General features: G+C 67.0%; 2 protein-coding genes across 2 annotated transcripts; both read left to right on the forward strand.

Annotated features, from left to right (window-relative positions):
* The first annotated feature begins 1,005 nt into the window (after nucleotides 1-1,005).
* Nucleotides 1,006-9,392, forward strand: LOC128827138 (uncharacterized). The gene is made up of 8 exons (XM_054010898.1): nucleotides 1,006-1,077; nucleotides 2,771-2,887; nucleotides 3,602-3,745; nucleotides 5,106-5,249; nucleotides 5,633-5,767; nucleotides 6,291-6,443; nucleotides 6,777-7,484; nucleotides 7,737-9,392. The coding sequence occupies exons 1-8, from the start codon at nucleotides 1,029-1,031 to the stop codon at nucleotides 8,336-8,338; spliced, it is 2,052 nt and encodes a 683-aa protein (XP_053866873.1). The 5' UTR covers nucleotides 1,006-1,028; the 3' UTR covers nucleotides 8,339-9,392.
* A 4,724-nt stretch (nucleotides 9,393-14,116) lies between these two features.
* LOC128827147 (urokinase plasminogen activator surface receptor-like) lies at nucleotides 14,117-18,482 on the forward strand. The gene is made up of 7 exons (XM_054010908.1): nucleotides 14,117-14,223; nucleotides 15,211-15,321; nucleotides 15,649-15,795; nucleotides 15,897-16,046; nucleotides 16,488-16,625; nucleotides 17,392-17,538; nucleotides 18,146-18,482. Exons 1-7 carry the CDS (start codon nucleotides 14,175-14,177, stop codon nucleotides 18,394-18,396), a joined length of 993 nt encoding a protein of 330 aa, XP_053866883.1. The 5' UTR covers nucleotides 14,117-14,174; the 3' UTR covers nucleotides 18,397-18,482.
* The last annotated feature ends 1,644 nt before the right edge of the window (nucleotides 18,483-20,126 follow it).

The raw sequence follows: 20,126 nt of genomic DNA on the forward strand, positions 1-20,126 counted from the left end.
CCAGTTTCAGCGACCTGGTGAGAGTGCCCCGGGCAGGGGTGAGGCTGTTTTTGTCTCGCTCCGGCCAGGCTGGCAGCTTCCACCTGCTCAACGTGGGGCACAGACTCGTGCTGGGGATAAAAGGGCCTGCTGCCCTGGGAGGGGCGAGAGAACCCAGGAGTCCTGATTCTCACCCCCAACCCACTTCCAACCAGGCTCTGGTGGGATTACACAGAGAGCAACGGAGGAGTCTTTGAGGCAGAGGAAACCCTGTGATACCTGGGCTGGTTCCCCTACGTCCTCCTTGGGGCTGGGCACTAGGACTCCTGGGTTCTATCTGCAGCAATGGGAGGGGAGTGGGGGCTAGTGGTTAGAGCTGGGAGCCAGGACTCCTGGGTTCTATCCCCAGTTCTGGGAGGGGAGTGGGATCAAGTGGTTAGAGCCAGGGAGCTGGAAGGAAGCCAGGATTCAATTCCTGTCTTATATTCTTCCTCTCTTGCCCCTTCTTTGTGTCTCTCTTTCTTTCCTTCCCTGCCTCTCAGGAGCTCTCTGGGCCCAGTCCCTCTCCCCCACCTCACCCCGGTGTCACATGGGGGGGGGTCACACGAGCAGGGAGCAATGAATAGCACACCGAATGTCTCCACCCCTCTTTCTTTCCATCCCTCGCTCATGTTTTCCATCCCAGCCGCCCCCCACCTGCCCCAGCCGGCCTGGCCAGATTCCCCAACCCTGAGCCACCCGCCCAGCTCCCCTTTCTCCGGCGGGATGCTCCCGGCATCCATCCCTTCCCCACTGAGTCACCGGGCCCCAGCCGTGCACCCCGCCCGCTCCGGGCCCCGTCTTACCCCCTGGCCCTTCCAACGAGCCATGCGGCGTCGCTGGCTGGGTGCCCACGGCGGATCTGCCATGTGGGCCGAGCTGGGTGGCACCCGCGGAGAGGCAGGGCCCAGCGTGGGTATTTAGGGGTTGATTCACTGCAGCTCTCAGACTTGGCAGTGAAGGACAGACGGACGCAGGACGGGCGACAGGAGCACCCGACATTTCTCACCATGGCCAGGGTGCTGGAGCTAATCCCGCTGCTGGCGCTGCTCGCCCCAGGTAAAGGAGCCCCGGGGGCAGGGGGCGGAACCGACCAGGAGGGCCAGGCAGGCTGTGGGGGGAGGAGGGCATCAGGACGCCTGGGTTCGGTTCCCAGCTGCTCTCCAAAGAGCGACTGAGCCTTGGAGTCCCTGTCTGTGAAATGGGGCGAAGGATCCTGCCATTGGTTGCCTTGGAAGGTCTCCTGGGTAGGGGCTGTCTCTCGCTGTGTGGCCGCGCAGCGCCCTGCACGATGGGACCCCAATGGCACTCGGGGCCATTCAGCCCCCTGGTCTCAGGTGGGGTCTGTGCAGCACCTGGCACAGCGGGGAGGGGGGGGTTCCCCAAACTTTTGATATGGTTGGGAGAGGCGAGGAGGAGGGACAATCCTGAGCCTGGGGGGGGGGGGTTGGGCTGCAGGGGAAGGACCCCAGCCCGGGCTGAGGACTGGCCGCTTGTTAGCGAGCGACTCCCCCCTCCCCCCCAAGCCAGGTTTCCAAGCTCTTGGGTGGGGGGGGAGGGACTTTAGGGGCGTCAACGGGAGCTGAGCTGAGGGGGCCGAGAGAGAGCAGCTCCGGGGGGCTCCCAAACCACTTGGGAAACACTCATGGCAAAAATCCTCTGGGAATTGGGGCCGTGCGGATCGGCTCACCCATTATGCAGGTGGGGAAACTGAGGCATGGGGCGGCATCCCTGAAAGACTGAGGGAGCCATACATAGAACCCAGGAATCCTGGCTCCTGCCCGAGCTTGGGATAAAACTTATCCCGTTCCCTCCCCCCTGAGCCCTGGGGCCGGATCAGGGTCAGCGCCCCCTAGTGCGGAAAGGCCCCGTGCCCCATTCCCTGAGCAGCCCGGGCGCTCTTGGGAGAACTTCCCCTCCCCCCTCAGCCGGCTTGGAAGCTTTGGGGTGGCCCCACCCCAGGAACAGGCTGTCCCGGATCCCAGATAAACACCCCAGCGTCGCCTCTCACCCCCTCCAGGGAGGTGAAACTGGTACAAATCGCCCAGAGAGGAGGAGCAGAACTAGCAACAACAGACCCACGCCATTCCCAGCCCCTGTCCCGGACTCCTGGGTTCTCTCCCCAGCTCTGGGAGGGGATCGAGGGCTGGTGGTTACAGCAGGGGGGGCTGGGAGCCAGGACTCCTGGGTTCTCTCCCCAGCTCTGGGAGGGGAGTGGGGGCTGGTGGTTAGAGCAGGGGGGGGGGGCTGGGAACCAGGACTCCTGGGTTCTCTCGCCGGCTCTGGGAGGGGATCGGGGGGCTGGTGGTTAGAGCGGGGGCCTGGGAGCCAGGACGCCTGGGTTCTCTCCCCAGCTCTGGGAGGGGATCGAGGGCTGGTGGTTAGAGCGGGGGGGGCTGGGAGCCAGGACTCCTGGGTTCTCTCCCTGGCTCTGGGAGGGGATCGAGGGCTTGTGGTTAGAGCAGGGGGGGCTGGGAGCCAGGACTCCTGGGTTCTCTCGCCGGCTCTGGGAGGGGATCGGGGGGCTGGTGGTTAGAGCGGGGGGCTGGGAGCCAGGACTCCTGGGTTCTCTCCCTGGCTCTGGGAGGGGATCGAGGGCTTGTGGTTAGAACAGGGGGGGCTGGGAGCCAGGACTCCTGGGTTTTCTCCCCGGCTCTGGGAGGGGAGTGGGGGCTGGTGGTTAGAGGGGAGGGGGCTGGTGGCCCCGACTCCTGGGTTCCTGGCTCTGATGTCCTTGTCTATCTCCCCCCAGTCTCCTGCCTGCAATGCAAGTCCTGCCAGGGGGAGTTTGGCTGCTCCGTGGAGACAGACGTGACCTGCAGCGAGGACGAATCCAGCTGTCGGACAGCTGTGCGCAGCGCCGCCGTGTGTGAGTCCCGGGGGCGGGGGGACGCTGGGGGCAGGGACCGGCCCGTGGGCGCTGGGGGGCGGGGTTACAGCAGATAGAAAATGGGATGTGATTGTATCACAGCCTGTGAAGTCCGAGGGGAGGGGGGCATGCAGGGACGGGGTGCGGGGTCATTGGGGGGCATGCAGATTGGGGGCAGGGGCCATGCAAGGCGGGGGACACTGGGGGGCAATGCAGGGTGGGGGGCGGGGGGCATGCAAGGCGGGGGACACTGGGGGGGGAATGCAGGGTGGGGGGCGGGGGGCATGCAAGGCGGGGGACACTGGGGGGGAATGCAGGGTGGGGGGCGGGGGGCATGCAAGGCAGGGGGCAGGCAAGGTCGGGGGCACTGGGGGCATGCAAAGGGATGTGGGGGGCATATAGACCCAGCTAAAATCTGAGAGGGACCATTATCTGGAGGAGGGGGGGCAATTGCCCCCTTGCCCCATAGGAACGGTGTCTCGGGGGGGCGGTTTCGGGCGCGGGGTGCCCTATTGGGAGGGATTCCCAGGGGAGGGGGGTCTGGCTGGTCTCTCCTGGGGGGGTTGGTCCCCTGGCGCAAAGCCAGGCAGGTTTGGGGGTGTCCTGCCGGGGGGGCAATAGACGGGTTGGGGCGGGAGGGGACAAGGGGCTGCCCGGGGGGGAGGGGGCTGTGAAGGGGCCCGGGCAGGTTCTCACCAGTGTCTCCCCCCGCAGCCTTCCTGCGCTTCCAGGCCGTGTCCAAGGGCTGCGCCCGCCGCTCCCGGCCCGACGAGGCGCTGGCTCTGAGCTCGCACCTGCTGGCGCTGTCCTACCGCTCCCGGCACTGCCAGGGGGACGGCTGCAACGCCGCGAGCCTGGGTGAGCCCCCTAGAGCCCCCCAGGGCCCTGCCCCCCTGCCCCCTGCACCCCCCCAGAGCCCCCCCCCAGGGCCCTGCCCCCCGCCCCCTGCACCCCATCCAGAACCCCCCCAGCGCCCGGCACTGCCGGGGCACGGCTGCAACGCCGCGAGGCTGGGTGAGCCCCCCTAGAGCCCCCCCAGGGCCCTGTCCCCCGCCCCCTGCACCCCCCCAGACCGCCCCCAGCGCCCGGCACTGCCGGGGGACCGCTGCAACGCCGTGAGCCTGGATGAGCCCCCCTAGAGCCCCCCCAGGGTCCTGTCCCCCGCCCCCTGCACCCCCCCAGAGCCCCCCCCAGCGCCCGGCACTGCCAGGGGGACGGCTGCAACGCCGCGAGCCTGGGTGAGCCCCCCTAGAGCCCCCCCCAGGGCCCTGACCCCCGCCCTCTGCACCCCCCCAGGGCCCTGCTCCCCGCCCCCTGCACCCCCCCAGGGCCCCCCCAGCGCCCGGCACTGCCAGGGGGACCGCTGCAAAGCCGCGAGCCTGGGTGAACCCCCCTAGAGCCCCCCCAGGGCCCTGTCCCCCGCCCCCTGCACCCCCCCAGGGCCCCCCCAGCGCCCGGCACTGCCGGGGGACCGCTGCAACGCCGTGAGCCTGGACGAGTCCCCCCGAACCCGCCCCGGGCCCTGCCCCCCGCCCCCTGCACTCCCTCCAGAACCCCCCAGGGCCCTGCCCCCGCCCCCTGCCCCCCAGTGCATCGAGCGCCCTGCACCCCACCCATCCCCCCACTCCACTCTTGCTCCCCATGCACCCAACCCTGCTCCCCCCCCCCCCCCCCCCCGCTTGCAGCCCCACCACCTGGCCCCCAGCGCCCGGCACTGCCAGGGTCGGTTGCAATGCCCCAAACCTTAACTGAGCCCCCCTGCACCCGCAGTGTCCCCAGCTGTGCCTCCATCCTGCATCCCCTACGCCCTTGCTGCCTGCATCCGCGCCCCCCCAGTGCCTGCTACCCTGCACTCCCAGCGCCCCCACCCTGCATCCCCGTGCCCCTCCCGCCTGCAACCCCACACCTCAGAGCCTCTGTCCCACCCTGCAGTGTCCCCACCTGCCCTATCCTCAGCCCATCTGCAGCCTCCCCAGTACCCCCCACCAGTCCCCCAGTCCCCTGCCCCCACCCCGCCTGCCCCCCTACCCCCGACTGCCCCCACTTGCAATCCCAGTGCCCCAACCTGTCCTGCCCCACCCAACACATCCACCTGCCAGTCCTACTGCCCCTACCCTGCCCTCCTCCCCCCGAATCCCCAGTGCCCCTCACCTCCCACTCTGCCCCCCATAGGTGAACGTTGTCTCCCCCCACTGACTCCTCCCTTCTCTCCCTACAGCCCCTGAGCCGACCACCCCCAACCAGCTGAGCTGCCACGCCTGCACCTCGCAGGGCACCTGGTGCCCCCCCTCTGCCCGCACCCAGCTGGGGTGCACTGGGACACAGGACCAGTGCGTGGACCTGGACATCACCGGCACGCTGGGTAAGGGGGGCAAAGAGGGGCGATGGGAGGGAGGGAGGCTGGGGAGATGAGAGATGGGGAATGATGGGGAGGGGAGAACGGAGGCAGTGGGGGGTAGCTGGGGGAGGGGAGAACCGGGGCGCTGGGGGGAAGGCAGTGCGGGGGAGGGAGAGGGAGGGAGAACTGGAGGTTCTGGGGGTGGGGGGGAGAAAGGCAGTTGAGGGAGGGGTATCTGTGGGAGGGGAGAAATGGAGTCCCTGGGGGTGGGGGGGGTAGGTGGAGGAGGGGAGAACCCCTTGGGGGGGTGGGGGGAGAAAGCAGAGGGGGAGGGATGGGGGAGGGGAGAACTGGAGTGCTGGGGGGGGTATGAACATCCCTGATGGCTCTTTCCCCCCCCCCCCCAGGTGAGTTCACCAACATGAAGCTGAAGGGCTGTGCCAGCCTCCCGCGCTGCCAGGACGGGCTGGGCTTCCACGCAGGCTCCCGCGCCATCCACGCCCGCTGCTGCAACACGCCCCTCTGCAACCACCTGGACACGGGTACCCGCCAGGGGAGACGGGCCCGGGGGGCAGAGAGGAGGCGGGACGCCAGGGAGATGGGCCCAGGGGGCTGATCGGGGGGGGCAGAGAGGAGGTGGGATGCTGGGTAGACGGGCCCGGGTGACTGAGACGGGGAGGGGGGCAGAGAGGAGGTGGGATGCCAGGGAGATGGGCCCGGGGGGCTGATCGGGGGGGGGCAGAGAGGAGGTGGGATGCCGAGGAGATGGGCCCAGGGGGCTGATCGGGGGGGGCAGAGAGGAGGTGGGATGCCGAGGAGATGGGCCCAGGGGGCTGATCGGGGGGGGCAGAGAGGAGGTGGGATGCCAGGGAGATGGGCCCAGGGGGCTGATCGGGGGGGGCAGAGAGGAGGTGGGATGCCGAGGAGATGGGCCCGGGGGGCTGATCGGGGGGGGGGAGCAGAGAGGAGGCGGGATGCCAGGGAGATGGGCCCGGGGGCCTGATCGGCGGGGGTGGAGGGGTTGGGGGTATCAGACCGAGAGGCTCATGGATCCCCTCCCCCCAGATTTCCACGTGGAGGCCGAGCCGCACAACGGGTTGCAGTGCTACAGCTGTGTGGACCAGGACGGAGGCGGCTGCGCCAGCAACTCGAGCGCCACCGTGCCCTGCATGGGGCACCACAACATGTGCCTGGAGGGGATCGGCCGCACCCGCCCCGGTGAGCAGGACGCGGGGCCTTTCCCCTCCGGGGGGGCGGAGACTGGGACACGGGGCCTTTCCCCTCTGGGGGGCGCCGGTTCCCATCCGGCCCCCGGGGCGGGGACTGGGACACAGGGCCTTTCCCCTCCGGGGGGCGCCGTCTCACACCCGGGGCGGGGACTGGGACGCGGTGGCTTTCCCCTCCGAGGGGCGCCGGTTCCCATCTGGCCCCCGAGACGGGGACTGGGACGCGGCGGCTTTCCCCTCCGGGGGGCGCCGGTTCCCATCCGGCCCCAGGGCGGGGTGATGCCTGGCTCTGGGGAATCCTGACCTTTTGCCCTCCTGCCTGCAGGTGGCACCGATTCAGTCCTGGTGACCTTTAAGGGCTGCGCCACCCCGGCCATGTGCCAGAGCTCGCTGCTGGCCCTGGTGCAGGAGCTGGACGGCGCCGAGGTCTATTGCTGCACCGGGAGCCTCTGTAACACCCGCATTATGGACGGGCGGGTGGCCGAGGGGCGGCCCAGCCACCCCTCCCCCACCCCCAAGCCAGACTGCATCCTGGAGGAAGACAAGGAGGAGGAGGACGTGGTCCCCGTTGCTGGGGGCCACCCTCCGTTGGCAGGGAGCCACGGCGACCGGGAGGCGAAGACCACCGAGAGTTCCGAAGGGCGGGGCTTGGAGGAGGGAGGGGCCTTTGTCGCCGGGAACCACGCCGCGTCGCCTACAGGCGGACAGGGAGTCACCCCGCGCCCCGGCCACGGGACCGCGTCTGCCGAAGACCGCAACAACGCCGGCTCCAGGGACAACGCCTTCAGTGCGGGAGGGGTCTTTTCCGAGAGCAACGCCTCGCGGCCGACGGGCGTCCCTCACCCCGATCCCAGGGCTACAGGCGGCCCCGCTACCATCGTCCTGGACGGGAGCAGCCGCTCGGAGCCCGACACCAACAAGACACCAGAGAACGCCCGGGAGATTCCAGCCGGCAGCGGCCTGGCCCACACAGACGATGAGGAAGAGGAGTGCGAGGAAGAAACCAATTACTCTGCCCGGGACCACATTACCGGTGAGGCCTTTGTCTCCGCTGGCAGCACCAACTCCCCGCGGCTGGACCACGGTGACGGCTCTACCGAGTCGTCAGCCCACATCGGAGCTAGCACAGCTCTCAGTGCCAGGGTCTTTGTTGCCGAAAGAGACGGCCACAGCTCTGCCGATGCACCGTCCGGTGCCGGCAGCAGCCTGGTGAGCCCCGGCGACAGGGTTGTTGCCGAAGGAGCTGGCCACGGCGCCACCGATTCACCATCTCTCTTTCCTGCAGGTGGCTCCGGCACCGAAAGCCGCACCGGGTCAGCCAGAGAGAGCTTCGTGGCCGAGGGCAGCGCCACTCACAGCACCGGCGGGTCGACTCCCGGCTCCCCCGGCAACCGGATCGACACCGTAGTCCACATCCCCCATCTCGCCACCAGGCAGAATGAGAGCTTCTTCTCTGAGGACAAGGAGGGAAGTTCCAGCCAGCCCAGCGCCTCCCCAGCCAGCCCCAGCGGCACCATCCTGGCCGCCGGAGGAGCCGGAGCCAGGTCCCACCGGGGGAAGAATAAGACCCTCTGCACCAAGCGCCCGGGAGTGGCTCCGGTCGGCCAAGAGGGCTCCTTGGAGCGCACCGAGGGTGACCGGGACTGGCCAACCATCTCCCTCCCCATCACCGTGGAAATGCCCAACAGCTCCCTGCGAGGTCACCTTGGCAACGCCAGCGCCCCGGGGCTGGACTCAGTGGAGGGGCTGGTGAAGAACACCAGCGACTGGTTGTACGCAAACACCCCAGGGAAGCCACGTCCCCCCTACCCCAGCGGAGCCTTTGGCCTCGGCAGCAACTTTGGCCTCGTCACCCTCACGCTCCTGCTCGCGGTACTGCTGCACTGAGCCCTGCGCGGAACCCAGGAGTCCGGGCTCCCAGCCCCGCTGCTCTAACCCACTAGACCCTGCTGCTCCCTGCCCAGAACCAGGGAGAGAACCCAGGCGCCACCCTAGCACCGAGAGCCTGCCGCCGAGCGGAAGGAAAGCCCTGGCCGGTACCGGAGCAGGACACCTGGGTTCTTTGCGCTTGTCTGAGGGTGCATCTGTGAAGGTGACACCATCGCTCCCTGCTGGCTGGAATCAAAAATGCTCCCCCCCGTGTGTCATAGACCCCGTAGTGCTAGTGGCAGAGGGAGATTTCCCTTATAGAACAGGGGGCTGGGAGCTCCCGTAGTGGCTGCTGCTCTGAGGGGCCCTATCCACTCTATAGGTAGATACGTATAGATTATCTAGCACTGTAGACTGCCCTGTACTAGATCCGTTAACCCTTGAGATGCTGGAGGGTTTGGGGTTTTTTTGCCTGTTAAAGGCCTGGATTAGAAGAGGGGGTGCGACATAACACAACAACAACACAACCCAGCACTGCCAGACCGCACATCCATATGGCCACATGGGCAGACAACATACAAACGCACATACACACCCCTGCTCCAATACACAAAACACACACATCTGCACTATCCGAACACACGCACCTCGCAGACACCCAGACACAAGTACACACAAGGCAGGCAGCGTGCGCACGCACATGCACACACACGCACACACACACACACACAGAGTTTATTTTGCTATCTATGAAGTCTCCTAGGGCTTAAATATTTATTCCGGAGGAACTTTACCCTGTCAGACAACAGCCCCTGGGGATGGAGGGGGGGGTCTCTCCCGTTTGCCCCCTGCCTCTTAGAGCCCCATGCTGGGGGGGGAAAGGGGGGCGCGGTCTCATCCCTCAGCTGGTTGGCTGCCGACGGGGCCATTTACTGCCCTGGGGAGACGGATTACCAACCACCACCGACCCCCACTCCCAGTTGATGTTTAACTTATTGTCCATTGGTGCAGGCACGGAACCAGAGCCCTGCTCTGCCCCCCGCCCCCCCCCGGCGCCCCCTGCCTGCAGGACGCCCAATAAAGAGTTTTCCTTCCTACGCGTCCGCTGCCTTCGACTGACAGAGCCTGGGATGGGGCGAGGGAGGGTCCGTCCCTACCGCCCCCCCGGAGACATTCCTCCCTTTCCTCAGCCCTGGGGTCCCCCTTGTGCCCCCCAGCTCCACGGACCCTGCCAGCGAGGGGTCCCTGGCCCTGGGCCGAGCCCCCTGCACTTTCGGGCTCTGCCCCCGGTAGGCGCCCTGGGCCGAGGCAGGTCAGTTGCTAGGAGATGAGTGGCCCTGGCTGAGTTTCGGGGGTTTGGGGGTTCCCATGAGGCCCTGGACACGCCTCCCCCCCCCCCCCCGGCTGGCAGATTGCAGCAGCTCTCCCCTCGCCTCCTGTGGCAAGAGCCGGTCCCACAAGCGGCCGAGGCCTTGTGGGAGGGACTGCTGAAGGGCTCCTGGGTGGGGGCTGTTGAGCGAACCCAGGAGTCCTGGCCTCCAGCCAACCCCCGCTTTGACCCACTACACCCCACTCCCCTCCCAAAGCCAGGAGAAAACCCAGGAGTCCTGGCTAACAGCCCCCCCCCCACACACACACACACACACACTGGCTCCCTATAGCTTGGCACGGGGAGCTGGGATGTGAGTCGCTGGGGCTGGGCTGGGACCAGGAGAATTCTTGGGAGAGGCCGGAGCGCACACCCCCCCAGCCTGCCGTGGGGCACGGCCCTGGCTTGTCACCTGTGCCCCTCTGCACACCCTGCCAGGCAGGGCCTGACTCTGCCGCCTGGCACACTGCGGGGAGGGAGAGGGAGCTGGGGGCATGCTGTGGGGGGGGAGCTGGGGGCACGCTGTGGAGGGGGAGCCGGGGGCACACTGCGGGGAGGGAGAGGGAGCTGGGGGCACGCTGTGAGGGGGGAGCTGGGGGCACGCTGTGGAGGGGGAGCCGGGGGCACACTGCGGGGAGGGAGAGGGAGCTGGGGGCACGCTGTGGGGGGGGGAGCCGGGGGCACGCTGTGAGGGGGAGCTGGGGGCACGCTGTGGGGGGCTTGCCAGGGGATTGCAGAGGGCCATAGCAACTGCCTCAGGCTGTGGGGGGCACAGCCTGTGGGGAGAGGGCCCATGGGAAGCAGGAGGTTGGCACTGACAGCAGGGCAGGAATATTAGGGGGCACAGGAGGGGGGGACAGTGGAAGGAGCCCCAGTGGGAGCCAAATAACCCTGCCCCCCCTCCCTGGAACCCCACCTGGATGGGGGGGCTGGGTTCCCCGGGGCGGGGCAGCACGTGAGCAATGCCTGGGGGTGGGGGGTGCAGATGTCACGTCAGGAATTCCCGGTGATTCAGTCTGACCTGGGTTTCGGGGAGGGGAGGGGCCTCTTGTAGGTGAGTCAGCCCTGTGAGGGGAGAACCCAGGAGTCCTGGCTCCCAGCCGCCACCTCCCCTCTAGTCACCAGACCCCACTCCCCTCCCAGAGCCAAGGAGAGAACCCAGCAGTCCTGGCTCCCAGCCTCACTTCCCCCCCACTCTAACCACTAGACCCCACTTCCCTCCAAGACTAATTTCATTATGAGGTCACTGGCTGACCCATAACGCAATTATCTCACCCTGCGCTGGGCACTTCCTTCTCCTTTCCTGTTAAAGCCACGTCTCAGTGATGCGCACAGGCCTGGTGCCCTGGGGGGTGGAAATGGGGCAGGACGGTTGGGGGGGTTCTCCCCTCCCCTTTGCTTCACATATCGGGGTTCTGGCACCCAGGAGCCTGTGTGGCAACTGGGGGGCTGATGGGCCGGCTTGTGGGCAGGGCCCCAGACTGGGCTGCAGGACACCTGGGTCCTTGGCCCAGCTCGACCGCAAACTCCCCCTGTGACCAGGAGCAAAGGCCGGGAGGCCCCCTGCCTCAGTTTCCCCCGCTGTAGAATGGTGGAGAATGAGCCTTGCTGTGTCTGTTCAGGCTGGCTGCTCCTGGAGGCAGGGGCTGCTTTCGCCGTGTGTCCCGGCAGCCCCCAGAAGGATGGGGCCCCGATCTCGGAGGGGGGGGGCATCAGTGGGGCACCTGGCCCAACAGGGTCCGGTCTGGGATGGGGAACTGTGCTGGGGTTTAGCCATCCCAGCCACATCCCTCAACTTTCTCTGCCCCACCCCTCGCCCTGGCATCCGGCCTCCCACCGACCTGTCTCGCCCGGGGGTGGCACCGAAGCATTGACCCCATTGAACTCAAAGGCCCGAGCAACACGGCGGAGAAAACCCCTTGGGGTTAAAGATTCGTCAGCTCTCAGCTCTGCTCGGGGGGGAAGCCGGGGGGGCAGCTCCCCCGGCCAGAGGACCAGTCCCCAGCTAGCCTGGCTGGGACCGTGGGGCAGGGCAACGAGGCAGGCAGGCCGGGGGCTAAAGTCCCGTCCTTGGCTGGTCATTAACCCCCCAGCCACATTGGGCAAACAACAAGCAAACAACCACCCCAGGCAGTGTCTGGGGGGGAGGGGGCCAGTGGGGTGGGGTGGGAAGTGGGGCTGGTGGGGGCTAGGAAGGGGGCTGTGGGGGAGGGGAAGTGGGAGGGGGGTTGGAAGTTGTGGGGCGACAGGAAGGAGAATGGGGGCTAGGACGTGGGGCTGGGGGTGGGAAGCTGTGGGGGGATGGGAAGGGATGGAATCGGACGTGGGGGGGCAGGACCGGGGCTAGTTTTGTCCGGCTCAGGAAGGGGAAGTGGTTTGTGGGTCTTTTTGTCCAATTTCCGCTCCCGGGTTCTGCTGAACACGGACAGATTTTTTTGCTTCATAAAACAAGTCGCGGGAGGGGGGACAAGGGGAGTCTGTGTGCGACAACCAGGGTGTTTGTATGTGTGCGTGTGTCTGAGCATGAGTGTGTGTGTCTGAGCTGGAGTGTCTGTGTGCGCAAGAACTGGGCTGTGTGTGTGTGTGAGAGAGAGAGAGAGAGAGAGAGTGTGTGTGCAAGAACCAGGGTGTGTGTCTGTGTGTGCGAGAACTGGGCTGTGTGTGTGTGTGAGAGAGAGAGAGAGAGAGAGTGTGTGTGCAAGAACCAGGGTGTGTGTCTGTGTGTGCGAGAACTGGGCTGTGTGTGTGTGAGAGAGAGAGAGAGTGTGTGTGTGTGCAAGAACCAGGGTGTGTGTCTGGGTGTGCAAGAACCAGTGTGTTTGTGTTTTTGAGCTGGAGTGTGTGTGTGTGCGCGCAAGAACTGGGCTGTGTGTGTGTGTGAGAGAGAGAGAGAGAGTCTGTGTGTGCGAGAACCAGTGTGTTTGTGTGTTTGAGCTGGAGTGTGTGTGTGTGCGAGAACCGGGCTCTGTGTGTGTGTGTGTGTGTGTGCGAGAACCGGGCTGTGTGTGTGTGTGTGTGTGTGTGCGAGAACCGGGGGGTGTGATTTTGAACAATCTCTCGCCCCACCCCAGCGGGCGGGGGGGCGTCTGGGCCCAGATGTGTTCGGCTCAGATCAGCTCCATTTCGCCAGCGAGCCGAGGATTTCTGTAAACATGGGCACGTGTCACACGCACGCCACCCCCCCCCCCACACACACACACACACCAACACTCACAGACACACACACACACTCCAAGGCCAGAAGGTACCTTGTGACCATCCAGCCTGACCTGCTGCCATAGACCAGAGAAAACCCCCACTCCGCTCCCAGAGCCGGGAGAGAACCCAGGCGTCCTGGCTCCCCAACACCCCCCCCAGCCCCCACTCTGCTCCCAGAGCCAGGAGAGAACCCAGGCGTCCTGGCTCCCCAACACCCCCCACTAGCCCCCGCTCCCCTCCCAGAGCCGGGAGAGAACCCAGGCGTCCTGGCTCCCCAACACCCCCACACACACGCTCTCCCCCGCTCCCCTCCCAGAGCCGGGAGAGAACCCAGGCGTCCCAGCCCCCTCATTCAAACCACTCGTATTCTGCTGCTGTAACAGGGGGTCCATCGCCCCAGGATTCTGCACCCCATAAAGGTCCATGGGGTGCCCCAGCTGGGCCAGAGCCGTATTCAGGGGGGGGATCCTCCTTCCACTGCGCCCCGGGGGGGGGGGGGAGCAGGGCTAGAGAGCCCCGTCCCTTTGGGTCCGCAGCCCAGCGGCAGTAGAGCTTTTATCCTCCCCTGGCATTGGCCACAGGGGGGTGACATGATGCAGGGTCACCCCCCCCCCCATAACCCTATATCCTGCTTCCCCCTAGGAGCTCCCCTCCCCCAACCCCCTGTGGATAGGGACCCCCCAGGGTAACCCCCAGCCCCTCCCCAGGCAGCCCCCCCAACTGTTAACTCCGCTGGGACCCATTTCCTGCCAATGCTGTAACCACAACACCCCCCTTCGAGCCCCCCCAAGGGAACAACCCAACCAAACCCCCGTCCCCAGGGGGACCCCCCCAGTACCCCCTGCTGTTTATGCCCCAGATACTCCCCCCACTCTACCCCACCTCCCCTAAGAGCCCCCCCATAACCCCACAGCCCCTCCCCGTGGGGACCCCTAGCACCCCCTGCTGTTTCCCCGGACCCCTGACATGCCACTGCTCTACCCCACCTCCCCTAAGAGCCCCCCCGGTAACCCACATCCCCTCCCCGTGGGGACCCCCAGCACCCCCTGCTGTTTCTCCCCAGCTACCCCCCCCCCCCGCTCTAACCCACCTCCCCGAAGAGCCCCCGCCCCATCTCCTGGGCTCCGCAGCCCGCCCCGCCCCGGGGAGGGGTGTGTCCCAGGCGCAGGGGGGTGGGGGGAACGGGGGGAGGTTCATAAGGCGGCCCCCGCGCCGGACAGCAGCGCACATCGACTAGAAGCCGGACGGAGCCACTGCGCCGAGATCGCAGGTTCGAGCCCAGAGGCCATGAAGTCCGTGTGGGGCTGCGTCCTGCTGGGGGCGCTGCTGAGCCAAGGTGGGGGGGCTGGAGCCCGGACTCCTGGGTTCTCTCCTGGCTCTGGGAGGGGAGTGGGCTCTAGTGGTTAGAGCTGGGGGGCGGGGCTGGGCGCCAGGACTCCTGGGTTCTATCTCTGGCTCTGGGAGGGGAGTGGGCTCTAGTGGTTAGAGCGGGGGAGCTGGGAGCCGGACGCCTGGGTTCTATCTCTGGCTCTGGGAGGGGAGTGGGCTCTAGTGGTTAGAGCGGGGGAGCTGGGAGCCGGACGCCTGGGTTCTCTCCCCAGCTCGGATGTGCAGCGGTGGCTGCAGGATCTGGCCTGGCCGGGCGCAGGGCAGGACGTGGACGTGGGGAGCCGCTCGGCGGTTTTGTCCCGGCTCAAAGTCTTGAGTCAGATCCTGGAACTGGCGGGGGGGGGGGAGAACCCTGCGGGGGAGGGGCAGGAGTCGGACCCTTCCCTGGCCAGGTGGGGGCTGAGAGCTGTGAGCTGGGGGTCCCCTCCCTTATAGAAGGGGCGGGAGTCCCCTGGGGGAGCAGATCCTTGCCAGCGCTTCAGGGCCCCCTCTAAGTGTGGGACACGTGAGCTCATCCACTCATTTCCCCTTCGCTCTGATTCACCATCAGCCGGGACTGGATGTGGTTAGAGCAGGGGGGGCCGGGATCCAGGACTCCTGGGTTCTCTGCCCAGCTCTGGGAGGGGAGTGGGGTCTAGTGGTTAGAGTGGAGGGGGCTGGGAGCCAGGACTCCTGGGTTCTCTCCCCGGCTCTGGGAGGGGAGCCAGGGGCTAGTGGTTAGAGCAGGGGGGCTGGGAGCCAGGACTCCTGGGTTCTCTCCCCGGCTCTGGGAGGGGAGCCGGGGGCTAGTGGTTAGAGCAGGGGGGGCTGGGAGCCAGAACTCCTGGGTTCTCTCCCCGGCTCAGGGAGGGGAGTGGGGTCTAGTGGTTAGAGCGGGGGTGGGGGGGCTGGGACTCGTGGGTTCTGTTCCGATTCCTCCATGTTTCTCCCCCAGTGGCGGCCCTGCGATGTTACTCTTGTGATGGGGACCAGAGCTGCCAGGAGACAGAGGACTGTGGGGAGCAGCAGGGGTGGTGTCGCACGACTATCCTCACCATGATCGCCCGTGAGTGCCCCCCAGTGACCAGCCAGCCCCCTGTCAGCCCAGCCCTGGGCTCCCCCGACCCAGCCCTGCCGGTGCCCCTCACTCCCGACCCGCAGCCCCCTGCCAGCCCAGCCCCCCACCCCAGCCCTGGGCTCCCCCGACCCAGCTCTGCCGGTGCCCCTCACTCCCGACCCGCAGCCCCCTGTCAGCCCAGCCCTGGGCTCCCCCGACCCAGCCCTGCTGGTGCCCCTCACTCCCGACCCGCAGCCCCTGCCAGCCCAGCCCTGGGCTCCCCCGACCCAGCCCTGCCAATGACTCTGATTCTCTCCTCTACCCCCCCCCCCCCAGACTCCGAGGTCTCCAAGCGGATCCAGAAGGGCTGCGACGTGGAGGGGAAACCCAACAATTCCATTTCCTTCTTCTCCCACGGGCAGATCGTGATGCTGGCGGAGGAGCAGTGCGCTACCGACCTCTGCAACCAGGGGGTGCCAGACGGTCAGTCCACAGAGCCGGCGGGGTCATTCCCCTCCAGTCTGTTCCCCGTCCCCAGGGGGGTCCCGTTGTCTCCTACTCACCCCGCCTCTCTCCCCGCACAGCCCTGCGCTCCTTCCCCCCCACCTCCAGCCTGGATTGCCTCTCCTGCTCCTCCTCCGACCACTCCTGCTCCGGCCCCTCCATGACGCGGATCCGGTGCCTGGACCCCCGGGAGCAGTGCGTGGACATCACGGCCATCTCCATGGGCGAAGGTGAGCAGGGACCCACCCCGAGACCCCCGCCCTGGGGCCAGATGGGAGCCGGCACCCCCTAGAGGGGACAGGCCCCGTGCCCCATTCCCTGCCCCCCTGAGCCAGCCAGTCCCCGCCCTGGGGCTGGATCAGAGCCGGAGCCCCCTAGAGGGGACAGGCCCCGTGCCCCATTCCCTGCCCCCCTGAGCCAGCCAGTCCCCGCCCTGGGGCTGGATCAGAGCCGGAGCCCCCTAGAGGGGACAGGCCCCGTGCCCCATTCCCTGCCCCCCTGAGCCAGCCAGTCCCCGCCCTGGGGCTGGATCAGAGCCGGAGCCCCCTAGAGGGGACAGGCCCCGTGCCCCATTCCCTGCCCCCCTGAGCCAGCCAGTCCCTGCCCTGGGGCTGGATCAGAGCCGGAGCCCCCTAGAGGCCCCACATCACCCCTGCTCTCTCTGTCCCCAGAGTTTCCCCAGGACGAGCGGCGCATCAAAGGCTGCGGGCAGATCTCTCAGTGCCAGGAGCCCCTGGGCTTCCACAACCGGGACAACTTCTATCTGCTTCAATGCTGCAACTCCACCCTGTGCAATAACGACGCCCACGGTAACCCAGGGGGCTGCGGGTCGGGAGTGAGGGGCACCGGCGGAGCTGGGGGGCAGGGCTGGGCTGGCAGGGGGCTGTGGGTCGGGAGTGAGGGGCACCAGCAGAGCTGGGGGGCAGGGCTGGGCTGGCAGGGGCTGCTGGTTGGGAGTGAGGGGCACCGGCAGAGCTAGGGGGGGTGGGATCTGAGCTAGCAGGGGCTGCGGGTCGGGAGTGAGGGGCACCGGCAGAGCTGGGGGGGCAGGGCTGGGCTGGCAGGGGCTGCGGGTCGGGAGTAAGGGGCACCGGCAGAGCTGGGGGGGGGCAGGGCTGGGCTGGCAGGGGCTGCAGGTCGGGAGTGAGGGGCACCGGCAGGGCTGGGGGGGGCAGGGCTGGGCTGGCAGGGGCTGCAGGTCGGGAGTGAGGGGCACCGGCAGGGCTGGGGGGGGAGGCTGGGCTGGCAGGGGCTGCGGGTCGGGAGTGAGGGGCACCGGCAGAGCTGGGGGGGAGGGATCTGGGCTAGCAGGGGCTGTGGGTCGGGAGTGAGGGGCACCAGCAGAGCTGGGGGGGCAGGGCTGGGCTGGCAGGGGGCTGTGGGTCGGGAGTGAGGGGCACCAGCAGAGCTGGGGGGCAGGGCTGGGCTGGCAGGGGCTGCTGGTTGGGAGTGAGGGGCACCGGCAGAGCTTGGGGGGGTGGGATCTGAGCTAGCAGGGGCTGCGGGTCGGGAGTGAGGGGCACCAGCTGATTTTCGGGCTGCCAAGTGATTCATTGTGACCCTGTTTCTCCTCAGATTATGAGAAATCGCCCCTGCCCCTGAACGGGGTCACCTGCTATGCCTGCGAAGGGAACTCCAGCCACGGCTGCGCCCCAGAAAACGTCACCCCGGTGCAGTGCCAGGGGCCCATGACCCAGTGCATGGAGGCCATGGGGAGCCATGGTGAGGAGCTGCAGAACCAGCAGGGGGTGCTGTGCTGCGGGGGAGGGGCAGGGGCCACCATTCCATGGGGGGGAGGGGGGAGGGCTGGGGGCTCGGCGAGGGGGAGGGGCCGGGAGCTTGGCAGGGAGTGCCGTGCCATGCGGGGGAGGGCTGGGGGCTCGGCGAGGGGGAGGGGCCGGGGGCATGGGGGGCGGGGCTGGGGGCTCGGCAGGGGGCGCCATGCCGTGGGGGGGCACAGGGCTGGGGGCTCATCGGGGGGAGGGGGAGGGACAGGAGCTGGGGGCTCAGCGGGGGCGTGGTGCTGTGGGGGGGGAGGGCTGGGAGCTCCGCAGGGGGCATGGCCATGGGCACCAGGCTGGGGGGGGGGGCTTAGGGGCGCAGGGCTGGGGGCTCAATGGAGGGGAGGGGCTCGGCGGGGGGCGCCGTGCCGTGGGGGGGAAGGGCCGGGGGCTCGGTGGGGGGGAGGGGCAGGAGCTGGGGCTCAGCGGGGGTGCCGTGCTGTGGGGGGGCTGAGGGGGAGGGGCCGGGGGTATCTCGCTACGGGGGCGGGCGGGGGCTTGGGGGCCGGCTCCAGGCTCCAGCTCACTCTCCTGCCCTCCCTCCCCAGAGTTGACGGGGCCGGGCACCATGCTGAAGGGCTGTGCCACCCCGGCCTGGTGCGATGCCCCCTACACCTCCGTCTACAAGCGCCTGGCCGGGGTCCAGGCCCACTGCTGCCGTGGCAACTTCTGCAACAGCCGGATGCAGGCGCGCGCCCTCCCCAGGAGCCGGGCCGGCCACGGGCTCGCGGCCCAACCAGCCCTGCTCTGCGGCACTGCCCTCCTGGCCATGCTGGCCCTGCTGTCCAGCAGCTCCTAATTCCCCGTGGGGAGACTCCGAGTGGGGCGGCTGGGAGCCAGGACTCCTGGGTTCTCTCCCCAGCTCGGGGAGGCGGGGGGTCTGGTGGTTAGAGCGGGGGGGGGGCTGGGAGCCAGGACTCCTGGGTTCTCTCCCCAGCTCGGGGAGGCGGGGGGTCTGGTGCTTAGAGCAGGGGGCGGCTGGGAGTCCAGTGAATTTGTCCTCACTTCCCTGCTCCCCTGGAATAGCTCCGTGGATTTGAAGGTCTATAATTTATTTTCCCATTATGCTAAGGCCTGTCCGACTCAACCTATCCGCTGGGGTCCCCCCGGGGGGTCCCTCCCCAGCCCCTCACCCATCTGCCGGCAGCTGACAGGCCACGACCCAGTTTTTTTATTAATATTATTAATTATTATGATTATTTTATTATAATTTATGGTTTGTTGTTTTGTTAATAAATGTTATTTTATTGTAATTCCCGCCCTGCCCAGCAGGGGGAGCTGCCTGACGTTCCTGTGTGGGTCCAGGTCTGTGTTGGGGGGCGGGGGGGGGGAAGGGAGGTTGACTCCAGGAGCTGTGGGGGTGGCCCCGTGGGGTGATTTGGGGGGCGCCTGGATCCCCCTGGGCTGGTGCTGGGGAAGCGAGAACATGCCAGCACTGGGGGCGTATCTGTGTTTGTGTGACACCCCACCACCACCTCACAATCACACCCACACAGCCCCACTCACACACACACGGCATGTTGTGGCTGCCTTGTTTTGCGTGTCTGTGGCGCTGGGTATTTGAGTGCCTTGTGTTGGCAGCCTATGTGTGTGATTTTGTGTATGGTGCGTGTGTTTGCTTTTGTATTGTGTGTGTTTGATTGTGGCTTTGTTTGACTGTTGCATTGTGTGTGTTCAGGTTATAGTGTGAGTGTGGCTTTGTTGCTGTTGTGTTAGGAGTGTGGTTGTGGCTTTGGTTGCGTTATAGTGTGAATGGGTTTGTCAGAAGTTGTGAGTGTGGGCGGATAGTGCGGGGGGCACTGTGTGTTGGAGTTTGTGGTGTTTTTCTCTGGGGTTTGAGTGTATCTTTTGAGGGGGGGGGTGTTTGTTTGCTTCTGGGGTTGTTTCTGGTGTATATTTTTGCCGGGGCAGGTGCGATTGTGTGTGATGTTCTTCCCTGGGAATTGGTGTGTGTGGCTTTGTGTGTGCGGCGGCCAGAGGCTGAGGTGTGGGGTGTGTGGTTGTGTGTTTAGGCGTCTGTGTAGCTCTGTAGGTCCGCTGGGCATCACAGGCGGGGGATGTGGGGAGTTTGGGACAGTGTCTGTTTCTCTGCCGAGTGTCCGTCCCCCTCCCACCACCCTGCTGGGGGTGAGCCCTGCTCTGTGTCCAGCCATACCCACTCCCCCACCAGCCCCCACTCCCCCCCCAGAGCCGGGGAGAGAACCCAGGAGTCCTGGCGCCCAGCCCCCCCCCCCCCGCTCTAACCATTAGATCCCACTCCCCTCCCAGAGCCAGCCTGGGCCCCATCCCCTCCTCTCAGTCTCTGTCCCCCAAATCAACCACTCCCCCGATTTCCCTTGCTTCCCCCTGGCCCTCCTCTAACACCAGACCCATTTCCTGCCCCCCAAGTCCCTGTGACCCTCACCCCACACTGCCCCCAACCCCCCTGACATTCTCATCCTGCCCTGACCTTCCCCCATGCCCCAAAAGCCCATGCCCCAACCTCCCCACCCCCGGACGCCCCACCCCATCACCACCTTCCCTTGACTG

Source organism: Malaclemys terrapin, chromosome 21 (assembly GCF_027887155.1).
Source record: "Malaclemys terrapin pileata isolate rMalTer1 chromosome 21, rMalTer1.hap1, whole genome shotgun sequence".
Lineage (NCBI taxonomy): Eukaryota > Metazoa > Chordata > Testudines > Emydidae > Malaclemys > Malaclemys terrapin.

Coding starts and splice junctions, on each gene's coding strand:
- LOC128827138 (XM_054010898.1), top strand. CDS start 1,029: ATGGCCAGGGTGCTGGAGCTAATCCCGCTGCTGGCGCTGCTCGCCCCA. Junction 3,746..5,105: donor CTGCAACGCCGCGAGCCTGG/GTGAGCCCCCTA, acceptor CTCTCCCTACAG/CCCCTGAGCCGACCACCCCC. Junction 6,444..6,776: donor GATCGGCCGCACCCGCCCCG/GTGAGCAGGACG, acceptor TCCTGCCTGCAG/GTGGCACCGATTCAGTCCTG.
- LOC128827147 (XM_054010908.1), top strand. CDS start 14,175: ATGAAGTCCGTGTGGGGCTGCGTCCTGCTGGGGGCGCTGCTGAGCCAA. Junction 15,322..15,648: donor TATCCTCACCATGATCGCCC/GTGAGTGCCCCC, acceptor CCCCCCCCCCAG/ACTCCGAGGTCTCCAAGCGG. Junction 16,626..17,391: donor GTGCAATAACGACGCCCACG/GTAACCCAGGGG, acceptor GTTTCTCCTCAG/ATTATGAGAAATCGCCCCTG.